The 17,654-nt window shown below is 36.7% G+C and overlaps 1 protein-coding gene across 1 annotated transcript in view; it reads left to right on the forward strand.

The window, feature by feature from the left end:
- Positions 1–17,654, forward strand: part of KCNB2 (potassium voltage-gated channel subfamily B member 2) — a 388,070-nt gene that overhangs the window by 22,248 nt on the left and 348,168 nt on the right. The window contains exon 2 of the mRNA XM_028518565.2: positions 6,461–7,142. Within this exon, the coding sequence (XP_028374366.1) occupies positions 6,564–7,142 (579 nt within the window). The 5' untranslated portion in view covers positions 6,461–6,563. The remainder of the gene's footprint in view (positions 1–6,460; positions 7,143–17,654) is intronic.

Genomic DNA, 17,654 nt, shown 5'->3' on the forward strand with positions numbered 1-17,654 from the left:
AATTTTATTGGAAGAAACCCAACAAAATGTTCAAATCCTATCCAAACTTCATAAATATTTTTTATTTGGTTTCATAGAGGCCTAATCTAACTAATATGACAAGACATCCAGAAGAATATGAAATTTAAGTTAATTACACAAATAGAAGATTGTGTTATCCACATAGAACACCAGGTAGCAAGCGAAGCTTGTGATTTTTTTTTAATCAGGATATTATAGGGTGGCCCAGTCTTGTTTCACATCCCTTGCAGTGGCACCAATAGTTCCTCTCTTCATTGCTTTTTCCCCTTTTGTCTCATCACCTTTCATCTGTATTTACCCCCTTCACTCCATTGTGACACTGGGAAGACTTTTGCAAAAGGAGACAGTGAAAAGAACACTTCTTGGGCCCCCATGTAAAGGGCACGTTCACCTTCAGAATAGAAAACCCTCCAGCAGCCGAATGGCTGAATGCTCATATAAAAGTTTGAGCTTTTTTGTGTGTGTTTTGAAACAGACTGAAAATTTTCAGTGACAGCTATATTTGGTAGTTTATAAATGTGTAAGATGCATTATAACATCAGAATTATATTTTTCAGAGTACAGAAGGATTTTTTTGTTGGTTATGTCTTATAAAGGTCATTTTTCAAAAGACAAACTGAATGTTTTATTCTGTAATTATAGCAAACACATATAGGATCTAACTCTTTATATAGTTCTCTGTTCTAATGAATAAAAATTATATAATGTATCCAAATAAAATAGTTTATTTATAAATTTGGTTGTTTGGAGACATCTATGCTATTGAAAGATACTCATATTACATATTCTACTTATTACTTGTCATCTTCTCTTCTTACTGCAACACAATGCTTCCTTTGACCACCGAAAGCAAAGCTTTTAGGATTTTGTTTGAGTGTATCTAAAAAAAGCATCGGTTATGTCAAGGATAAAAGTCCTGGACTTTTTTTTTAATCTAAGGAGTAAACAGTTGTGCTAAAATCGAGGAACACATTGATATTAGCAGCCTTTGACTGCAGAAAAATACCACCTACCACCTTTCTGAAGACATGGACAATGTTTTAGTTATCACTAGAATTTGACATGTTAAAAACAATGCACAGTATAAAATTCATTAATATTTTTAATTGAATTTATTAGAGTGACACTGGATAATAAAATTATGTAGGTTTCATATGTACAGTTCTATAATACATCATCTCTGTATTGTATCATGTGCTTACCACCCCAAGTCAAGTTTCCTTCCATCACCATTAATCCCCCTTTACCCTCTTTCACCTCCCCCTTCCCTCTCATAATTACCATGCTGTTCTGATCAGGTTCTAAAGTAATTCAGCAGGTTTGTTGAATTTCTTAGGACAGCTAAAAGTTTCTAAAGCCTTACTTTATGTTTTTAAAGCCTTACTTTAAAATAATACCTACCTTTTTCAAATACATGTGCTTGTTTTTCACTTGTTATAATTTTATAGTTTTTTATTAGTAAATTCTGGAGGTGCTTTTTAAAATTTCAGTGAGTACTTTGTTTAAAACATTGATTGATTATCCAACTAACAGTTTCAGTGCCTTACTCTCCACATATTTACTGCAAATAATCTTTGTGGCTCTCTGAAACAAAAATAGCTGTTAGAAAAAAGATGCATTTACTACTTAAAACCATACATGAAAATTTAAAGAAATACACAGAGTGACTTAGACTTAAAGGTCTCAGAGCTGCTTGTTTGCAAATACTGTTCAGTGTGTATTAGCAACAGAGAAAGGAAATGTTAAACACTTAGATCTTTAGAAAGATCCACTTTTCATCTTTACAGGATCATACATGGGACTTATCCCGCCTTGCCACACTAAGGAAGTGTCAAGTATATGACATAATGGTAGTATTTTTGAGATTATATTACTCCCCTCCCCCTGCTGCCTTCAAACCTGCAGTCTCAAGCTGTAATTATGGTGCCATGATCAGAAAGTTGTGTTTTGTCAGGTTTGGCCCTAAATGGGTGGCAGCATAATTTCACACTGCTGGTAGGAGCATGGTGCAGCTGTGCAAATTCAGAATGTTTGTTGTTGTTTATTGTTTAAGGAGTGGTATTTTTCTCTAACTGCCTAACGAAGGAATGTTTACGCAATTGCACTGGACTCTTGAAAGCTTGACTTTGCATTTCAATGGATCAAATGAAGTGAAATAAATCAACAAACTGCCCAAAGAAAAGAGTTACTGAGATTCTTCCCTTGACATAAAAATGTGTGTTCTATTTATAACTGACTTTATTTATATAAATTCTACAAGTTGTATAACATCTACACAGTGAATTACTACTTTTTGTATTATACTTATGTACTAAATTGAATTACATGATTAATGCTTATGGAATTCGCTTATAAAACTATATGTGAGAAAATACAGCAGTATACCCAGTTTTACTACTAAAATTAAAAACATAATTTTTTCAAGCACTTAAGAATGGCAAGTCATGATACCTAACCCAGCAGAAGCTGACAGATTTGTTGTTAGAAGTAAAATTAGTATGACAGAAAGAACATATATTAAACGTGAAAAGTTAAAATATAGAAAAGCAACTAAATACTAAGTAAAATAAATGAAACTTTTATGATGTTTTAAAGGTAGTCTGTTTCGAACCCTGATAAATTTCAAAGGGTTCTCAAAATGAAATATGAAAACCACCTTTTTTTAAGAAACTACACTCAAAAGAATGTTTTCATGTGCTTTGAGATAGCATGATGTTTATTTCTATCTAAATGAGGATGGTGATTGGTGGGACAGGGTGGTAAAGGCCACAGAATCATAGGGAGGAAAGAATTCAGCAAGTGTCATAGCAAAGCACAGGATTGCAGACATGGAAATGCCCTTGTTTAATGGGTTAGGGAACTGAAGTTCAATCACAAAAGAGACATGGAGGCAGAGGTCAGTCCACCTGGATCCAGGGTCCTGAGCCTCAGAGCAGAGCTCCCTTTTGTGATCTCATATGACCACTCATGAAAAAAGATCTCAGTTTAGATGTTTCTCTCTTTTTCTGGAGAGAGACATGGTATTTTCAGCTCAGGAGGTTTTCATGACAAGGATATAGAGAACTTTATGAAGTATGTATAAGTTTGAATGAATAGAGTTTGGTTTTGTGGCTGGTTAAGGGACTGTGAGGATAGAAAGATTTAGGGAACAGGATAAGAGAGGGAGAGGAATGGAAGAAAGATAAGCAGTGTGTGAAGAAATAGAGACAGGGTAAAGTGGGAGGAAAAAACCACAGGCGAAGAGAGAGAAGGGAGAATAATGACAGGCAGGCAGGTGGAAAAGCCCAGTGAGTTTCAAAGGTACTACTGATCTGGGCTTATGCTGTGGAGCTGTTCACAGCTCTTCAACTGCTCAAGAACTTATGCCTTTGAGCCTCTACTTCTTATCAGGTAACAAGCAGAACATTCTGCCAAGGGAGAATAAGAAAATTTTAGCTACAATAATCAGAGCACATCATCATTAGGTTTTAGGAAAATCAAATCAACAGGCCATATTCTCTTATTCTGAGTTTCTCTACCCTTGCTTTGTAGAAAGGGCATTGAATTTCAGTCTGTCTTTTACTGTGGGTTTTGTAATCAACACTGGATTTCTTATAATAGAAAGTTCTTGATCAGTAAAGAAGATATTTTGAAATTTAACTCTTATGACCTCTCTTCTCTTGAAACACATGCTCTACAGAAAGGAAAATTCACTATAAGTCATGAATGTGAAATTATTTGAGAGAAAGGGTGACCTACCAGTGACTATGATGTAGCATTTATACTTTTAGTAATGACTTATAAGAAAGCAAGTCACACTAAGCCCTTGAGCACAGACATGAGGTGTTTGTATCACATTGGAGATTATTCTCACTTTTTCTGGAAAAACTCTCATCTGATAATATAATCAATTCAAAAACCATTTGTGTTCTTTACATTAGTATAAGATGTGATATTCCTTAAAGAGTAAATTCATTTTATATTTATTTGTAGCCAAGTTAAAATGGATTGGCCTTCTTGCTTACTGTTCACAGAGACTGTTCACATAATTTATAGGGATTGCTGAGATGTTATTGGCACCTACAACCAAGTTATTTAATGGCAGAGAGACATTCAGATTCATCACTGGAATTGCCACCTTTCTAATAGTTTCATCAGTTTTGCCTGACCCTAAAAAAACCTCAGTTTAGAGGTCTATTGCTACTTAATTTTGTTTTAATATATATAGTGCATTGTCACCTGAATACATGGGGATCGGTGGCATTAGAGATGCATGATATGAGGCACCTATTATGTGTAGGTACAGTGCTCAGCAAAGAAAAGGTGGGAACAACAGTTCTTGGCATCAGAGGTTTATAATTCACTTGAGAAGATAGAACATACACATAAGGAAAAGTGTAATGCTAGCATTTATTGACTAGATACTAGTATCACTTTTAACCTCAGTTTTCTGCCAGTGATTAGAAACCAAACTTAAAGGAGAAAGAATTTTCTTATTCTGTTCTGATATACCTCTCTGTGGTGAGCACTGCACATAAACTATCTCATTTAATTGTCATAATATTGCCCGTGAAGTACATACTATTACCCTCATTTTCTAGATTTAGAAATTGAGATTCAGAGAATTTAAGTTACTCAGTCATTGTAATTCTATTTTGTAAAAATAGGCATCTCTGCAACAAACTCTGAATGTATATGCTTAAAATATTTCTGCAAATATTTAGTTGAAAAAACTCCCAATTCGAGTGTATGTATTAACCATATTTGAAGTACTTCTTATATAGTCCATCTATATTTTTCTCATAAATTTGACTTACATTCACTTGAGAGGATACTTGGTTTCTAGATGGAGAAATAACTAGGAGTGGAGAAACCAGAAACAAGCAGAAATTGGCGTGTATCTTAAAAGAGAGTTCTAATTATAAGGAACTCTTAAATCTAAAAACTTTTTCCCTTTGGTATAAGCCATTGACTGTGAAACATTGTGTTTTCATTAAAAGTGGTGTTTTGGATGAACTGCTTGAAGCTCTTTGAATTTCTTTAAAAACCTGTAGGGGAAGACCACATAAGAAGATGCTTTCTGCTATAGATTAGAATAAGGAACATTGGACCAACAAGAGGGAATATTAGAGCAGTAATACCTTAAAGAATTGGTACAAGGTCAAAAGAACTTTGGAGCAAAAAATACACACACACACACACACAGATGCTGACATCCTAAATCCACACAGACATATAAACACAGATGGTTTTTAGGCAAGTTATCCAAATAATTCCATTTATGTGTTTTTCTGACTACATACATTAGTCCTACTAGATATTTTGTCAGCTGTATTCTGGAAAACAAAGAATGGATTCATTATTTAAGATTTATTAACCCCTCACAATATGTAAGTACTGTGCTTAATGATAAGGATATAATAAAACAGAAGATAGTCTTTGTCTTCAAGAGCACTGAGCATCATGTGAGAAAGGGGTTATTGCAGTGGCATGATGAAATAGAAGACACATTCACAGAGAATTTCTAGTGGAGGGATATCATGGAGAGCTTTCTGGAGGAGGTGATGTCTGAGCTGAGTCTGGAAGAGCAAGCAACAGATAGTCATAAAGAGAGGTCAGGAGCTTGAGACAGAATCATGTGCATAGTCTGGGGTGGCTGGCATATAGTGATGAGGGAAGATAAGAGAGAGGGTGGAGAGGTAGGCCTGATCTTATAAGGCTAAGTGGACTTTACACTGCCAGTAATGATTAGCCTTTGCAGGATTTAAAGCATGGTAAGATCAAGTTTGTATCTTAATCATTCTAGTAGTTGTATGAACAATGGGCTTTAGGTAGACAAAACCTGGGTTTGGGATCCAGTTTAGAGGCTGATGTAAAAATGCAGGTGAGAGATGCTGAGAGTTTGAATCGGCATCATGGTTCAAGGGTAACAGGAACTGGGCAGTGGTGGTGGAGGGCTTACCCACTTAGGAGATACAGTTAGCTAACACCTGTTGCTGATTTGGATGTGGATGGCTGAATGGCTCAGGATTTCTCAGGGTTTTGTCTTGGGTGGTTGGGCATGGGGGTGCAGAGGACCATATCTGTGGTGAAGAAGGAAGAGAAACTGGTGTAGCCAGTTTGGAGGTGTGGTTAGTTTAGTTTAAGGTATCTGGTTTATCTAGAAAGAGGTGATCAGCACATGGATATTTTAGTATGGAGCTTGAGAAAGGGGTCTCTGGTGACAAATTTGGGAATTGTCAACCTATAGGTTCATTTAATTGAATACAGCCTGTTCTGCATAGTACATTGTGTTGTCTTTCCCATCTGTCTTGTATCTTAAAACAAAGATTGAGATCCTCATAAGTGCACAATATTATATTATACCTCCTGGTTGTGCATAAATGACAGAGTGATCACATAGAAGAGGAAATGCTTTAGGAAAATTGCGAGTAACCAAATCGTGGTTGTTTTTTTCCAGTGTGGCTGTGGAAATGCCTGCCTCAGAGGGATGTCACTTTCTCTGACTTTCCCACGGCTCATTCTGTGGAAGACGCTGGCTCCGCAGCTGTGTTCAGCTCAAAATGGCTGAAAAGGCTCCCACCGGCTTAAATAGGAAGGCTTCAAGGTCAACACTCTCCCTTCCACCAGAACCTGTAGACATTATTCGGAGCAAAACGTGCTCACGGAGAGTTAAAATCAACGTGGGAGGCCTGAACCATGAGGTCCTGTGGAGAACGTTGGACCGCCTGCCCAGGACACGCTTGGGGAAGCTGCGAGACTGCAACACGCACGAGAGCCTCCTGGAGGTGTGCGATGACTACAATCTGAACGAAAATGAGTATTTCTTTGATCGGCATCCAGGCGCCTTCACTTCCATTTTAAATTTCTACCGGACAGGGAAACTCCACATGATGGAAGAAATGTGTGCTCTGTCTTTTGGTCAGGAGCTTGATTACTGGGGTATCGATGAGATCTACCTAGAGTCCTGTTGCCAAGCCAGGTATCACCAAAAGAAAGAGCAAATGAACGAAGAACTGAGGCGCGAGGCAGAGACCATACGAGAGCGGGAGGGAGAAGAGTTCGATAACACCTGCTGCCCTGAGAAAAGGAAGAAGCTATGGGACTTGCTGGAGAAACCCAACTCCTCAGTGGCTGCAAAGGTAAGAGAAACGTCGCGTTGCTTTCCTGTGTGTGGCCAGGAAAGGTGTTGACTGCATTCTGGAGGGTGTGATCTTCACTGAAGATGTTTTGGTAAGACAGAACAAAATGGTGGCTACAGAGACAGGGAAAGATTCTTTCTAAAATCTTTAGTCACACAGAGTTATTCTGCCTGTGTAATGTCATCAAATGGCATTAGTCTTCCATATGTATTATTATGTAGGAAGAGGTCTGGGCAACAAGTGTTGGGGAGTCTGGGTTCCCCGCACTGTGTGTTGATAACTTGGAGGCACAGAAGTTACCAGCTCATATCTATCAGGCATGGAGTCTTGCAGAGGGTTGGAGCCTGGGCCCCACCCTGAGTAAAGGCAAGGTGATGTCTTTGAAAGTGGAGGAGGTGCCTCCTGGGTTGGTTCTCTAGAGATGCAGGGAGGGAGAGGGTCCTGTAGCTCAGAGGGCTGGTAGCCCATCACAGGAGCAAGGGGCAGCCTTATTGAGCTATGTAGGGCATGAGTCAATGTCCAGACGTTCCCATTGACCTCTCCTTGTGAGGACTAGTCTGACATTATTTCCGCTGTTGGGGTAAAGTTGTTTCCACAGTTGACATATCACAGTATCTCGGAGTTCATAAAGTATTTGCCTGAAATGAAGGTATTAACTTCGTATGCTTTCATTGTGCCTGCATATATCCAAATCTCAGAGTAAATTGTTTTGCTGGTAATTTCAGTATTTAATTAAACTGTGTGATTCTGCTTATCTAACTTTATTTGGAGCTTTGGGAGTTAGCTTAAACTGAGTTTTCATCCCATACATTTAGTTCTACATTGCAATACAAATTATTAGAAAAAGTAAAAAGAGTCACTGTTAGCTGAGAAATATAGTATTGCTATTTTGTGCAGATTATATGAAAATGGAATATAAAGAGTGTGTCATCATATGAATTCTTTAAATTATGGTTTCTTCAATTAATTAATTAATCATTCTTATAAACAGTAAAGATTACAGCACTATAATATGCATTATATACTTTTGGCTACAAATTAAGATTTCACATAATAACCTGGGACAAACAAGTCATGGAAATAGATGATCATAAAACTTCTTGTTTGACATGTCTGATTTTGCATCTTGTCGACTTCTAGACTTCTAATTTTACAATATCCAGCCAGGACATAGAACTAAATGAAATAAACTGTATTTCTGTTATACCAAATAAGGAAATGCACATTTTGCAGCAAATGAAAGATTTTAATCAGGTCTTTTTGTAGCTATGAATAATTTGTTTCCCTGTGTTTTACCTGTAAGAAAGAGATAGATGTACTACATTTGTGGGGTTTGGTTTGAAGGTTACTGCTCTTTCCAATGTCAAGTGTTGAGTTGTATATTTGAGTTACTCTTAAAAATATGGAGTGAATTTTGAAGATGAATAAGATAAGCTGTGGATTTAAAGGAATATTCTGGGTGTTAAATTAATTCTCTTAGCCATTAGGCGGATGAGGGATAAATCATTGTTCCACCAAATGTTCCAGAGGGAGTTAGCCAAATATGTGAAAATAAGCAGCTAAATAAAAGAAAACTGGAAAGGTTAATGTGGTTTATTTGCCTATAACAGCATTGTTAACATATATTTAAAATTAAGTACTATTATAGAAAAAATTTTAAAACGTACATGTATTTTTTCTGAAGAATTTCTAGTAAGGATGGACTATGGTCAATAACTTGATTTCCAGACGAGGGAGTTCATTTAATCCAGAAGTTTTAGAAGAAGCAGCTATCTCTTGATATCTAAGAAGGTAATATTGATAATTGGTTGTTACAATATATCATTATATACCCCTATGCATCAGACAGGTGATTCAAATTGCCTTCAAATTATGTATGCACAAATATCTACCTACAAACTATACCCAGCAGTTAAGGATAGTAGGTTGGAAAATTTTATGTAGTTATATAATTAATAAATTTGTTTCCAAGCTATTAATTGAGATAAGCAAATCTTTGCTAGCATAATTAGAGCCTTTACTAAGTTTTCATGCAGGATTTGTGTGTTTACTTGAGAATCTGAATTTTTCTTTCTGTTTGAATGGTGAATTATTTTGGAAATTATTTACATTTGATTATATAGTAGTTTAGTGAAAGCGCTGTTCATTTGTCTGAGATTTGGAACCTTTTAAAAACAGCTCTGTATGGTGCCTTCTATAATCTACTACCTTTTCCTGTATGCTCTCAAGTCCCATAACTTGGTATTTCTCCAGAATAATTCTTGGTGATGGGGGAGCTAACGCTAGGTTTGTGTGAGTAGTCTTTTTACAATTTAGGAACAATTGGAACAATTGTGGGATGATACTCTAGCCCCCACTATTAATGTTATGGCCACATCAGGATCCTACTTACACTGTAAAGCTCTTGTGCTGGAATGCTTGTAATCTCTGTGTTTTCTTAACCTGCTTAGGACATAAGGTCACTGGAGGAGAATTTTGTTTATTTTGCCCTTTCAATTATTGCTCATTCAATTTGGTAGTTCAGAGGAACATACATAGAATGCTCTCTGTGCACTGCAGACATTAATGTATGCATGTAGAAAGACACTCCCTTCTCTCCAGAATTTAAAAAATATTCTTTTAGCTTAAACAGGGATTTTATGTCCTTGAAAATATTTGCTGCTTTTCTCTTTTGGCTTTTCTGTATTTTATAATTTACCTATAATATCTCTGTAATAAAGTATAAAAGTTATGAGATTACTTGCCAAATCCTTTGCATAGGAAGAAAAACTTCATTATCATTACTCAGTACTCAGTAATCAATTAAGTAATAATTCTTTGGCCATGCTGTGTGCATCCACTATGATACCCAAAGTTATTGCAAGGCTCATTGGCCTGTCATACTTTGTCTTTGGGTGTGATCTTGACAATAACAGTTTGGCTCTTAGAGAACATGTTTCTGGATGTCACTTCTATTGATTGAACTTTCTGGTATATTAGTAACTGAAAAAATCCCAAAACAGAGTTTAAAGTTTGATATATTTGAAATGTCTATATTTAACAAAATAACATTTTTATATAGACAAAATACCATAAAATCTACTTTTTAAACAAAATAATGACAGGGCTATAATAGGAATTGTTATTTCATAATTTTCTGTGGTTTAGTATGATCTGGTTATGTGACACCAGTTTATGTCTGTGTGATAGATAGACTTTGATCCTCACTTCTGTGTGACTGTGTATATTCTGTATATATACCCTCATGTAGAGGTCATGTGCAGAGTTTAAACTTGACTGGCACAGATTTCTGGGTTACCATGACATGGCATTGCTGGCTGTGGTGTGCCTTTCCTGGGAACGTGCAAGGGCAGGAGATGGGCTTACCCGGCTGCCAGTTTCCTAGGCAGTGAGCTAGAATTTGACTCAATTCTGTGAGTCTTCCAGCCCAGGGCAATTTAGTCAGCCTCTGGACTGGAAACATTTTTCTCTCTTTTCTTTGGCCTCTGCCCAAAGGAACAGCAGTAGCTGTTTGTCTTTGAATATTGCCCACAGAGATGTTAGTCCACCAGGTGTTTGAAAGCATATGAGAGGCTGAGCACCATGGCATGCAGTATGATCAACTTGCGTGAGGACACAATTGCCAGGAGGGGCACATCCACCTGAGAACTACAAGGAACTGGACTCCTCGGTATCATACATCACCCTCACTCTGGATCTCTGAAGGTCAAGAACAAAGGAAGTCATCCGGTCTTTAAGCAAATCCAGTTAGGATCCTGGGCACATAAATGGACATGATGTTCAGGACAGTGCCAGCCAAGAGGCCTATGCCAAGTGTCAGATTAGACTATAAGCAGCTCTTACTGGATAAGTACCATATGAGGCAAAATCTACAGAAAGACATTTCTGTTCATCTGAGCCAGTACAGTGAAGGCCACCCAGCTCCTGTGGGCCAGGGGCCAGGGTTCAGTGGGGGGCATTGTTTATTATCTGCTTCCCTCTCCCCAGTCTCCCTGTTTATCCATAGCTACTGCTTATTTACCTAAGGACTCAACTTCCTACATATTTCCCCATTCTCTCTCCCTCTGTCCCTCTCTGTCCCCTCCCTCACTCAGGAAGGGGGCAAAGATTGATAGAGAATTATTTCTCATCTTTTATTCATTAATGGCCCCCTAAGAATAAAAATTAAGTTAAACTTAAATTCTCTCTAAAGAGAGAAACTAAATACTAAGGAAAAAGATTTGTCAGGTGGGGTGGAGTTTGGAGGGCTTCCAACTATTGTAGTATCTAAGATTTTTTTCACCCCTCCCCACAAGAACCAGTTTACTTTCCTTGGCAGGAACAGTCTGTGGAAAATGCATAGAGTGGGCAGGGAGGAATGACCGGGTTTCATACCTCTGGCTCATCACCTCCACACACCCACATGTTCACCACTGGCACAGTGCGGTACAGTACCTAAAGCAAGTGTGGGAAGATGACTAAGGGTTGGAGACCTTAGTCATCTTTGGATCAAGAGGGAAGCTGGTGATGGCAGATGTACAGACTCTGTCCCTGGAACTACAGCTTTCTGAGAGCCAGAGGTCAATGCTGTGAGTTTCCCAGGTCATGGTGCCTGCTTGGGTACCCAACTGAGAACCACACTCCCTCTTCTAACTAAATTAGAGTATGTGCCTTTCAAGTCACCAAAATAGTAAAATGAAAATGAATCCAAATAAAACAAGAGCTCCTGTGTGCTCACCAACAGGAAAAGAATGCAGAACATTCCCATTCTATTTATAGTTAGTGGATCAGTTATTCTAATGCTTTGTGTGAAAAAAGAAAGGTATTGCAACAGAGCCATAAATTATTTCCTTTTAGTCCAAGAACAGAACTTTCACATGTTGTGCATATATATACACACACTGTGAAGCAAGGATGCTGCCCAGTTGAGCTTTCTGATGACTTTCTTAGTGATAAACAATAATGGTAGCCATTAAAACCATAATGGCTCCCCCAAATGAGCCAATACAGAGATGAGCGCTCACTGAGATCTCCCTCTGTTGAGGCACCTCTGGGCTGAGCAGTACCCCAGCTCTTGTCTAGGACTGCCAGTGGCCTAGTGTGTGTGCCAGTCATGCTGTTTCTATGCTGTTTATTGCCTTTCCATCTTGCTCCTTCCTTTCTATAGTCCAGGTGTATAGATTAGGTTATTTATACTCTTTCCATAACATGAGACATGGGTGGCATAATAGTCTAGAGGTGCTCACAGGGCATAGAGTAAAAGGACTGGGCCAGTCTGTGGAGGTTTATTTAGTTTAGAGATTTTTTTCTTTCTAAAGTATGTAATCCATGCAGAAAACTGGTTGAAAGCTTGGAAGAAAGCAAGTATAAAAAATAAAACAGAAAACATAGAAAACATTGGGTTTTGATTAAAATGCCTCAAATATTCTGTTCTTTAGCTCCTGTGGTCCTCTTTCTAGATCCATGCCTCTCTGCTTTCCCTGAATGGCATCCTGAAAATGCACCACTCTGTGCACTTGGCCTTGTGTGATCAGGGAAAGGTGAGGAAAGAGGAAGAAATTGACGAAAAGCTCACCTAGAATGTCCTATTACACAGGGTACCATACATCCTGATTTTACTGATGATGCCCTGGTTAATGCCATTTGTCCCACACTAATTATTAGCAATATTTCCTTTCACTCTCAGAAAGTGTCCCACTTTGGACAATAAGCTATATGATCACCTTAGATGTAGAAAAAAAAAGAATCTATCCAATAATCATGCAGTTTTTATTTCCTCTTTGCTTTTTGGTTACATTTGAAAGGGCCAGTCTTAATTTTCAAGCAATTTTTCCATCTCTGTTAAAAAATCTTAGGTTTTCATTAATATTAAAAGAAGATGTTAATATTCTTTTAAAGCTTGATGTTTAGATCTCAATAAATTATCATTTTCAAAGTAATAAACTAAGGAGTTCTTTCTGTCATCTACTGTTACCACAAAACAGAGTATATTGGCAGTATTGAAGTATTCTGGTTATGAAAATGCATGTACACTGCTTGGGTTATTAACAGATTTGTTTTCTTTATTTCAAGTGAGAAACTTATTAAATGAATAATGTACTATTTTAGGTAAGCATAAGTATTATGAAGAAACAGTCACAATATTTAACACTCTACTTTGGAAAACTCTAGAAGGGTTTGAATAATGTTTTAGATTAAGTGTTCATATCATTATTTCCCATTTTTTAAAAAGAAGAAAACCAAATGCTTTCCAAATTCTAAGAGTTTATAAAAGAAAATTCCCATGATGTGTATGCCTTGACCTTACATCTCAATATTATTAACTTGGATGAATTTGTGTTGTTGAATAGAAATTTGTCCTATAAATTTTGTCTAATAATTGCATGAAAAGTACAGTCTTCTAACTGCTTTGATTATTCAGGGAGATGGTTCATCATTGCCTTATCTGTATTTATTTATATTGTTACTATTTAACTTTCCCCCGACATGTTAGAGAGTATCAGGACACCCTTCTAACTGTCAGTTAGCATTGTAATGTAGTTAGGTGTAGCAGTTAGTTGCATTGGAACTGAACCTGAGAAGATGCTATTTTGAATGCCACTGATCTTTTTCCTTTTACTAGTGCTTTTATACTTTACAGAAATACTTGATATATAGAATGAAATGAAATAATATTTTCCTGTAGAACCTGTTAATATAAAATTATTTGTTATGGAATGTCAAATTAGCCAATTTTATTGAGTATTAAATATTACATACAAAATATTGAATATTGAATGATAAATATTACATGCACTGAATCATCAAGAATAAAAAGCTTTGGGCATTCTCACCCTGGCTGGTCTGGCTTAGCTGATTGGAGCATCACCCCATAACTGAATGGTTGCAGGTTTAGTCCCTGGTCCAGGCACATAGTATCTGCAGTCTAGGTGCTTTGGGAGGCAACCAATTGATATTTCTCTCACACTGGTGTTTCTCTCTCCCCCTTCCTCTCTCACTAAAAGCAATAAAAAATGTTTTCACTCAGGTGAGGATAAAAAAAATAAGCTTTGGGTATTGCATTTATTTTTTATTCTTCTACACTTTTACTTTGTTCCAAAATAGGCAACTCACTAAAAATATTTATACTAATAATTCAAATAAAATAACAGTAGAAGGATTCAAAGCAAAAATTAGAACTAGAAGAAATACATTTTATATTGTCATAGTAATACTAGGGAATAAATTATTTTCTGCAAAATGTTTTGAATAATTTTAATTAAGAATAACAATCTTGCAATTTAAAATGAAGTTGAAATTCATAACAAAGATATATTCATGAATGAAAAAATTTACCTCTTTGCTAACTTTAGTAAACTTTGCTAACTGACACAAGGTAAGAGTCTTCTTTAACGTAGAGAGTCAATTTGTATATCCTTGTGAATTGACCATTCTGATGAAGAATGACATTTTCAAAACAGTTAACAAAGTTGATGTTAAAAGAATTGCTGGAGTAAAAATTCCTTTTTGATCAATGCATGATTACATAGGAAAAAACTCCACTGACTAATATATAATTCATGAAGTATCCTTAGACTACAATAGGCATTTTGGTTTATGCATTGATTTAGCATAAATGGTTTTATTGTATTTGAGAATAACCCCAGAGTTTCTTGACATTCGATAATCTGTAATGTCCTAAGGCATCAATCTGAATTCTGTATAGTGTAGGGTTGGTCAGTAGGAGTCAGTAACTTTGACAGTGAGTAAGCCTAGCTGGCCATCCAGCAGTGTTAGCCTAACCTGATTTGTTGTTTGCTCATTATTGACACATATACCAACTTTCATTAAGTATTTCTGTATTTTATCAGGGAGATTATATGGTATGGTAGAGATTGGTAAAACTCTCAGGGTACACCCATTATTAAAAATATCCTATTTAGATATGCTATGGGTGAGAAAAGTTTTTTCAGGTAGCAGTCAGCCTGAAAATTATTTTTGCCCCTCCCACCAACACCCTGGTGTTTATTCATTCTTTATCCTTCTCTGCAGAGGGACAGAGAAGGATAAAGAGTTCCCATGCTGTGACAGCCAGCATGTTCCACATATGGACACCGTAGGCATGCTGCACTTTCTGTATCTCAGCAATATTCAGTCCTTCACCCAACTTACCTCTTTCCCCTATCCCCTCAAATATAGTTGATGATGACTTCATAGTTTACAATCAGAACTTTGAAGGACTTGAGGGACCAAGACTTCTCTTTACTTGTTAGATAAGCCTTGATACACAGGTATAAACAACCTAGAATAAAGAAGGAGACATGGACCAGTTGGAACATAGAAATATAGTGACCAGCACAGTAGCAGGTAATGGAAAAGTAGAAGAGGAAGATGTTTGCTTTTATCCCTCTAAAACAATTCTAGGAAGCACTAAATGCTAACATCAGAAGTATACCAGATTTGCACATATGTATATTTAGTTTTGTCTCTGCATATATTTATGTTTATATTAAGTCCTTTGCTAATGCATAAAATGAATGGATTTTTTTGGCCTTAAATCATCCCCTTTAATGTCTTTATAAAGCTTTAACTGAAAGGACTCTGGATAGTGCTAAAGCCAGGTATCTGAAGTAGATAGATCTAACTAATAGTATATGTAGTCAAGTTTCTGTGTCTAGTATGGGTGAACCAGGTAGCGGCAGACCTCACAGAGTGGTACTGAACTAGCTCTGTTCCTGTGTGTGCATGTGTGTGTGCGTGTGTGTGTGTAAAATACATGTTACTCATATGCACTGTGTGAGATGCATGCTATTCATACATACTGCCACCTCTCCATTACAGCATATTATATTATTATAACCACCCTGGACAAAAATGCAATGAATTGAAACCTGTGTTTGCTAATTCAGGGTTGATGCGATTTTGTCATCCAAATAAGACAGCTCATTCAGAATATAAACTTTTGGGAGAACCTGTTCAGACATGAAGTCCATGGAAAGTGCTCTAATAGTGCAAAATAGCAGGAAGAAGTATTTTCATTCATCTTCTGGATTTTGTTTCAGGATGCTAGAGGTCATTGCCACTCTCAATTTAAGACTTTTACTTACATCTTATTGAGTCACTCCTGATACAACCACAAGTGTTGAATGCCACTTTTAATAGCTTCTCTAGCTGATACCACAGGAATGCCAAGGACAGCCAAGCAATCCACACAGCTCTGAGTGGGGTTTCTCAGTTGTGCCATCCTTCACCAAAGCCAACCTTGGGATATCTACACCTGACTCAAAGCCAGCCTTTTAATCACTGTTACATCTTTAACTAATACGAAACCTAGAATGCAGTTTTGGTTATTGAAGTGAAGTTGTCTAACTGGTGTCATTTAAATTAAATCCTCAACCAAATTGTGCCTCAAATTGGATTTTTTAATAAAAATTCAAATTTTAGTTTAATTCTTAGAGATGCATTTGTCTCTGGTAACATTTTGTATGGAGCTATCTAATTTGAGCATTGATGTCTGAACATGCAGTTTCAACCAGAATTTGATTGATATGAAAAATAACTTGATACCACTATCTATAAAGAATAGTAGCAGAGTTGTGCTATGATAAATTACAGGTATTTCATCAATACAATGGGAATTTCCAGTTTGGGAGACTAGCAAGCAGCCTTGTACAATATTCTTAAGGTGAGCAACCTATTACATTTCAATGCAGTTTTTAGTATAGAGGCAAAAAAACATTGGTAGGCAACAATGTTTTTTAAAAGGTGGTAATTTGCTATGCCACATATGAAATGAACTATAAATGTAATGAAAGAAAATATGAAATAGTAGGTTAGAATTTAGTACAACATAAATTTGCTGTTACATACTTGCTATGTAAAAAAGCTACCACATTTTACTATATTTCTTAAATGAATTGTGCAAGTATGAAAATTATTGCATTATATAAGTAAAGTAATTGCATTGTGAGTAATGTTAAAATCCGAAGCAGAAGTCTGTTTTATGCACTGCTCTTAATTTTTCAAACTCATGTCTAGCTCATGTGCCATTATAAATATTTTAAGTTGCATGGAGTATTTACAAAGTGTTAATCACACACACTTGTTTTGAAAGTTTTGCATATAGATTATGCATGAGGTATCTTAAAGGTTAGCAAATTGTTAAGTATATTTGAACAATATATGTGCTTAAGGAAAGAAATAAAAAAAATTGTTTGGGGCCCTGGCTGGTGCAGTGCAGTGAATTGAGTGCTGGCCTGCGAACCAAAGGATCACTGGTTCAATTCCCAGTCAGGGCACACGCCTGAGTTGTGGGCCAGGTTTCCAGTAGGGGAAGCTCAAGTGGCAAGCACACATTGAAGTTTCTCTCCCTTTCTTTCTCCCCCCTTCCCCTGTCTCTAAAAATAATTAAAATCTTTAAAAAAATTGTTTTGGGTTTGTGTTTATCTGACATATGCCATTGTGTTGACAAACTTGCCTACCCTGCTTGAACTTTGATGCACACATCTAAAGTTGAGTCTGGAGGTTAGATGACAGGGCTCTGCTGTTTATCAG

Source organism: Phyllostomus discolor, chromosome 7, assembly GCF_004126475.2.
Source record: "Phyllostomus discolor isolate MPI-MPIP mPhyDis1 chromosome 7, mPhyDis1.pri.v3, whole genome shotgun sequence".
NCBI classification, from domain to species: Eukaryota; Metazoa; Chordata; class Mammalia; order Chiroptera; family Phyllostomidae; genus Phyllostomus; species Phyllostomus discolor.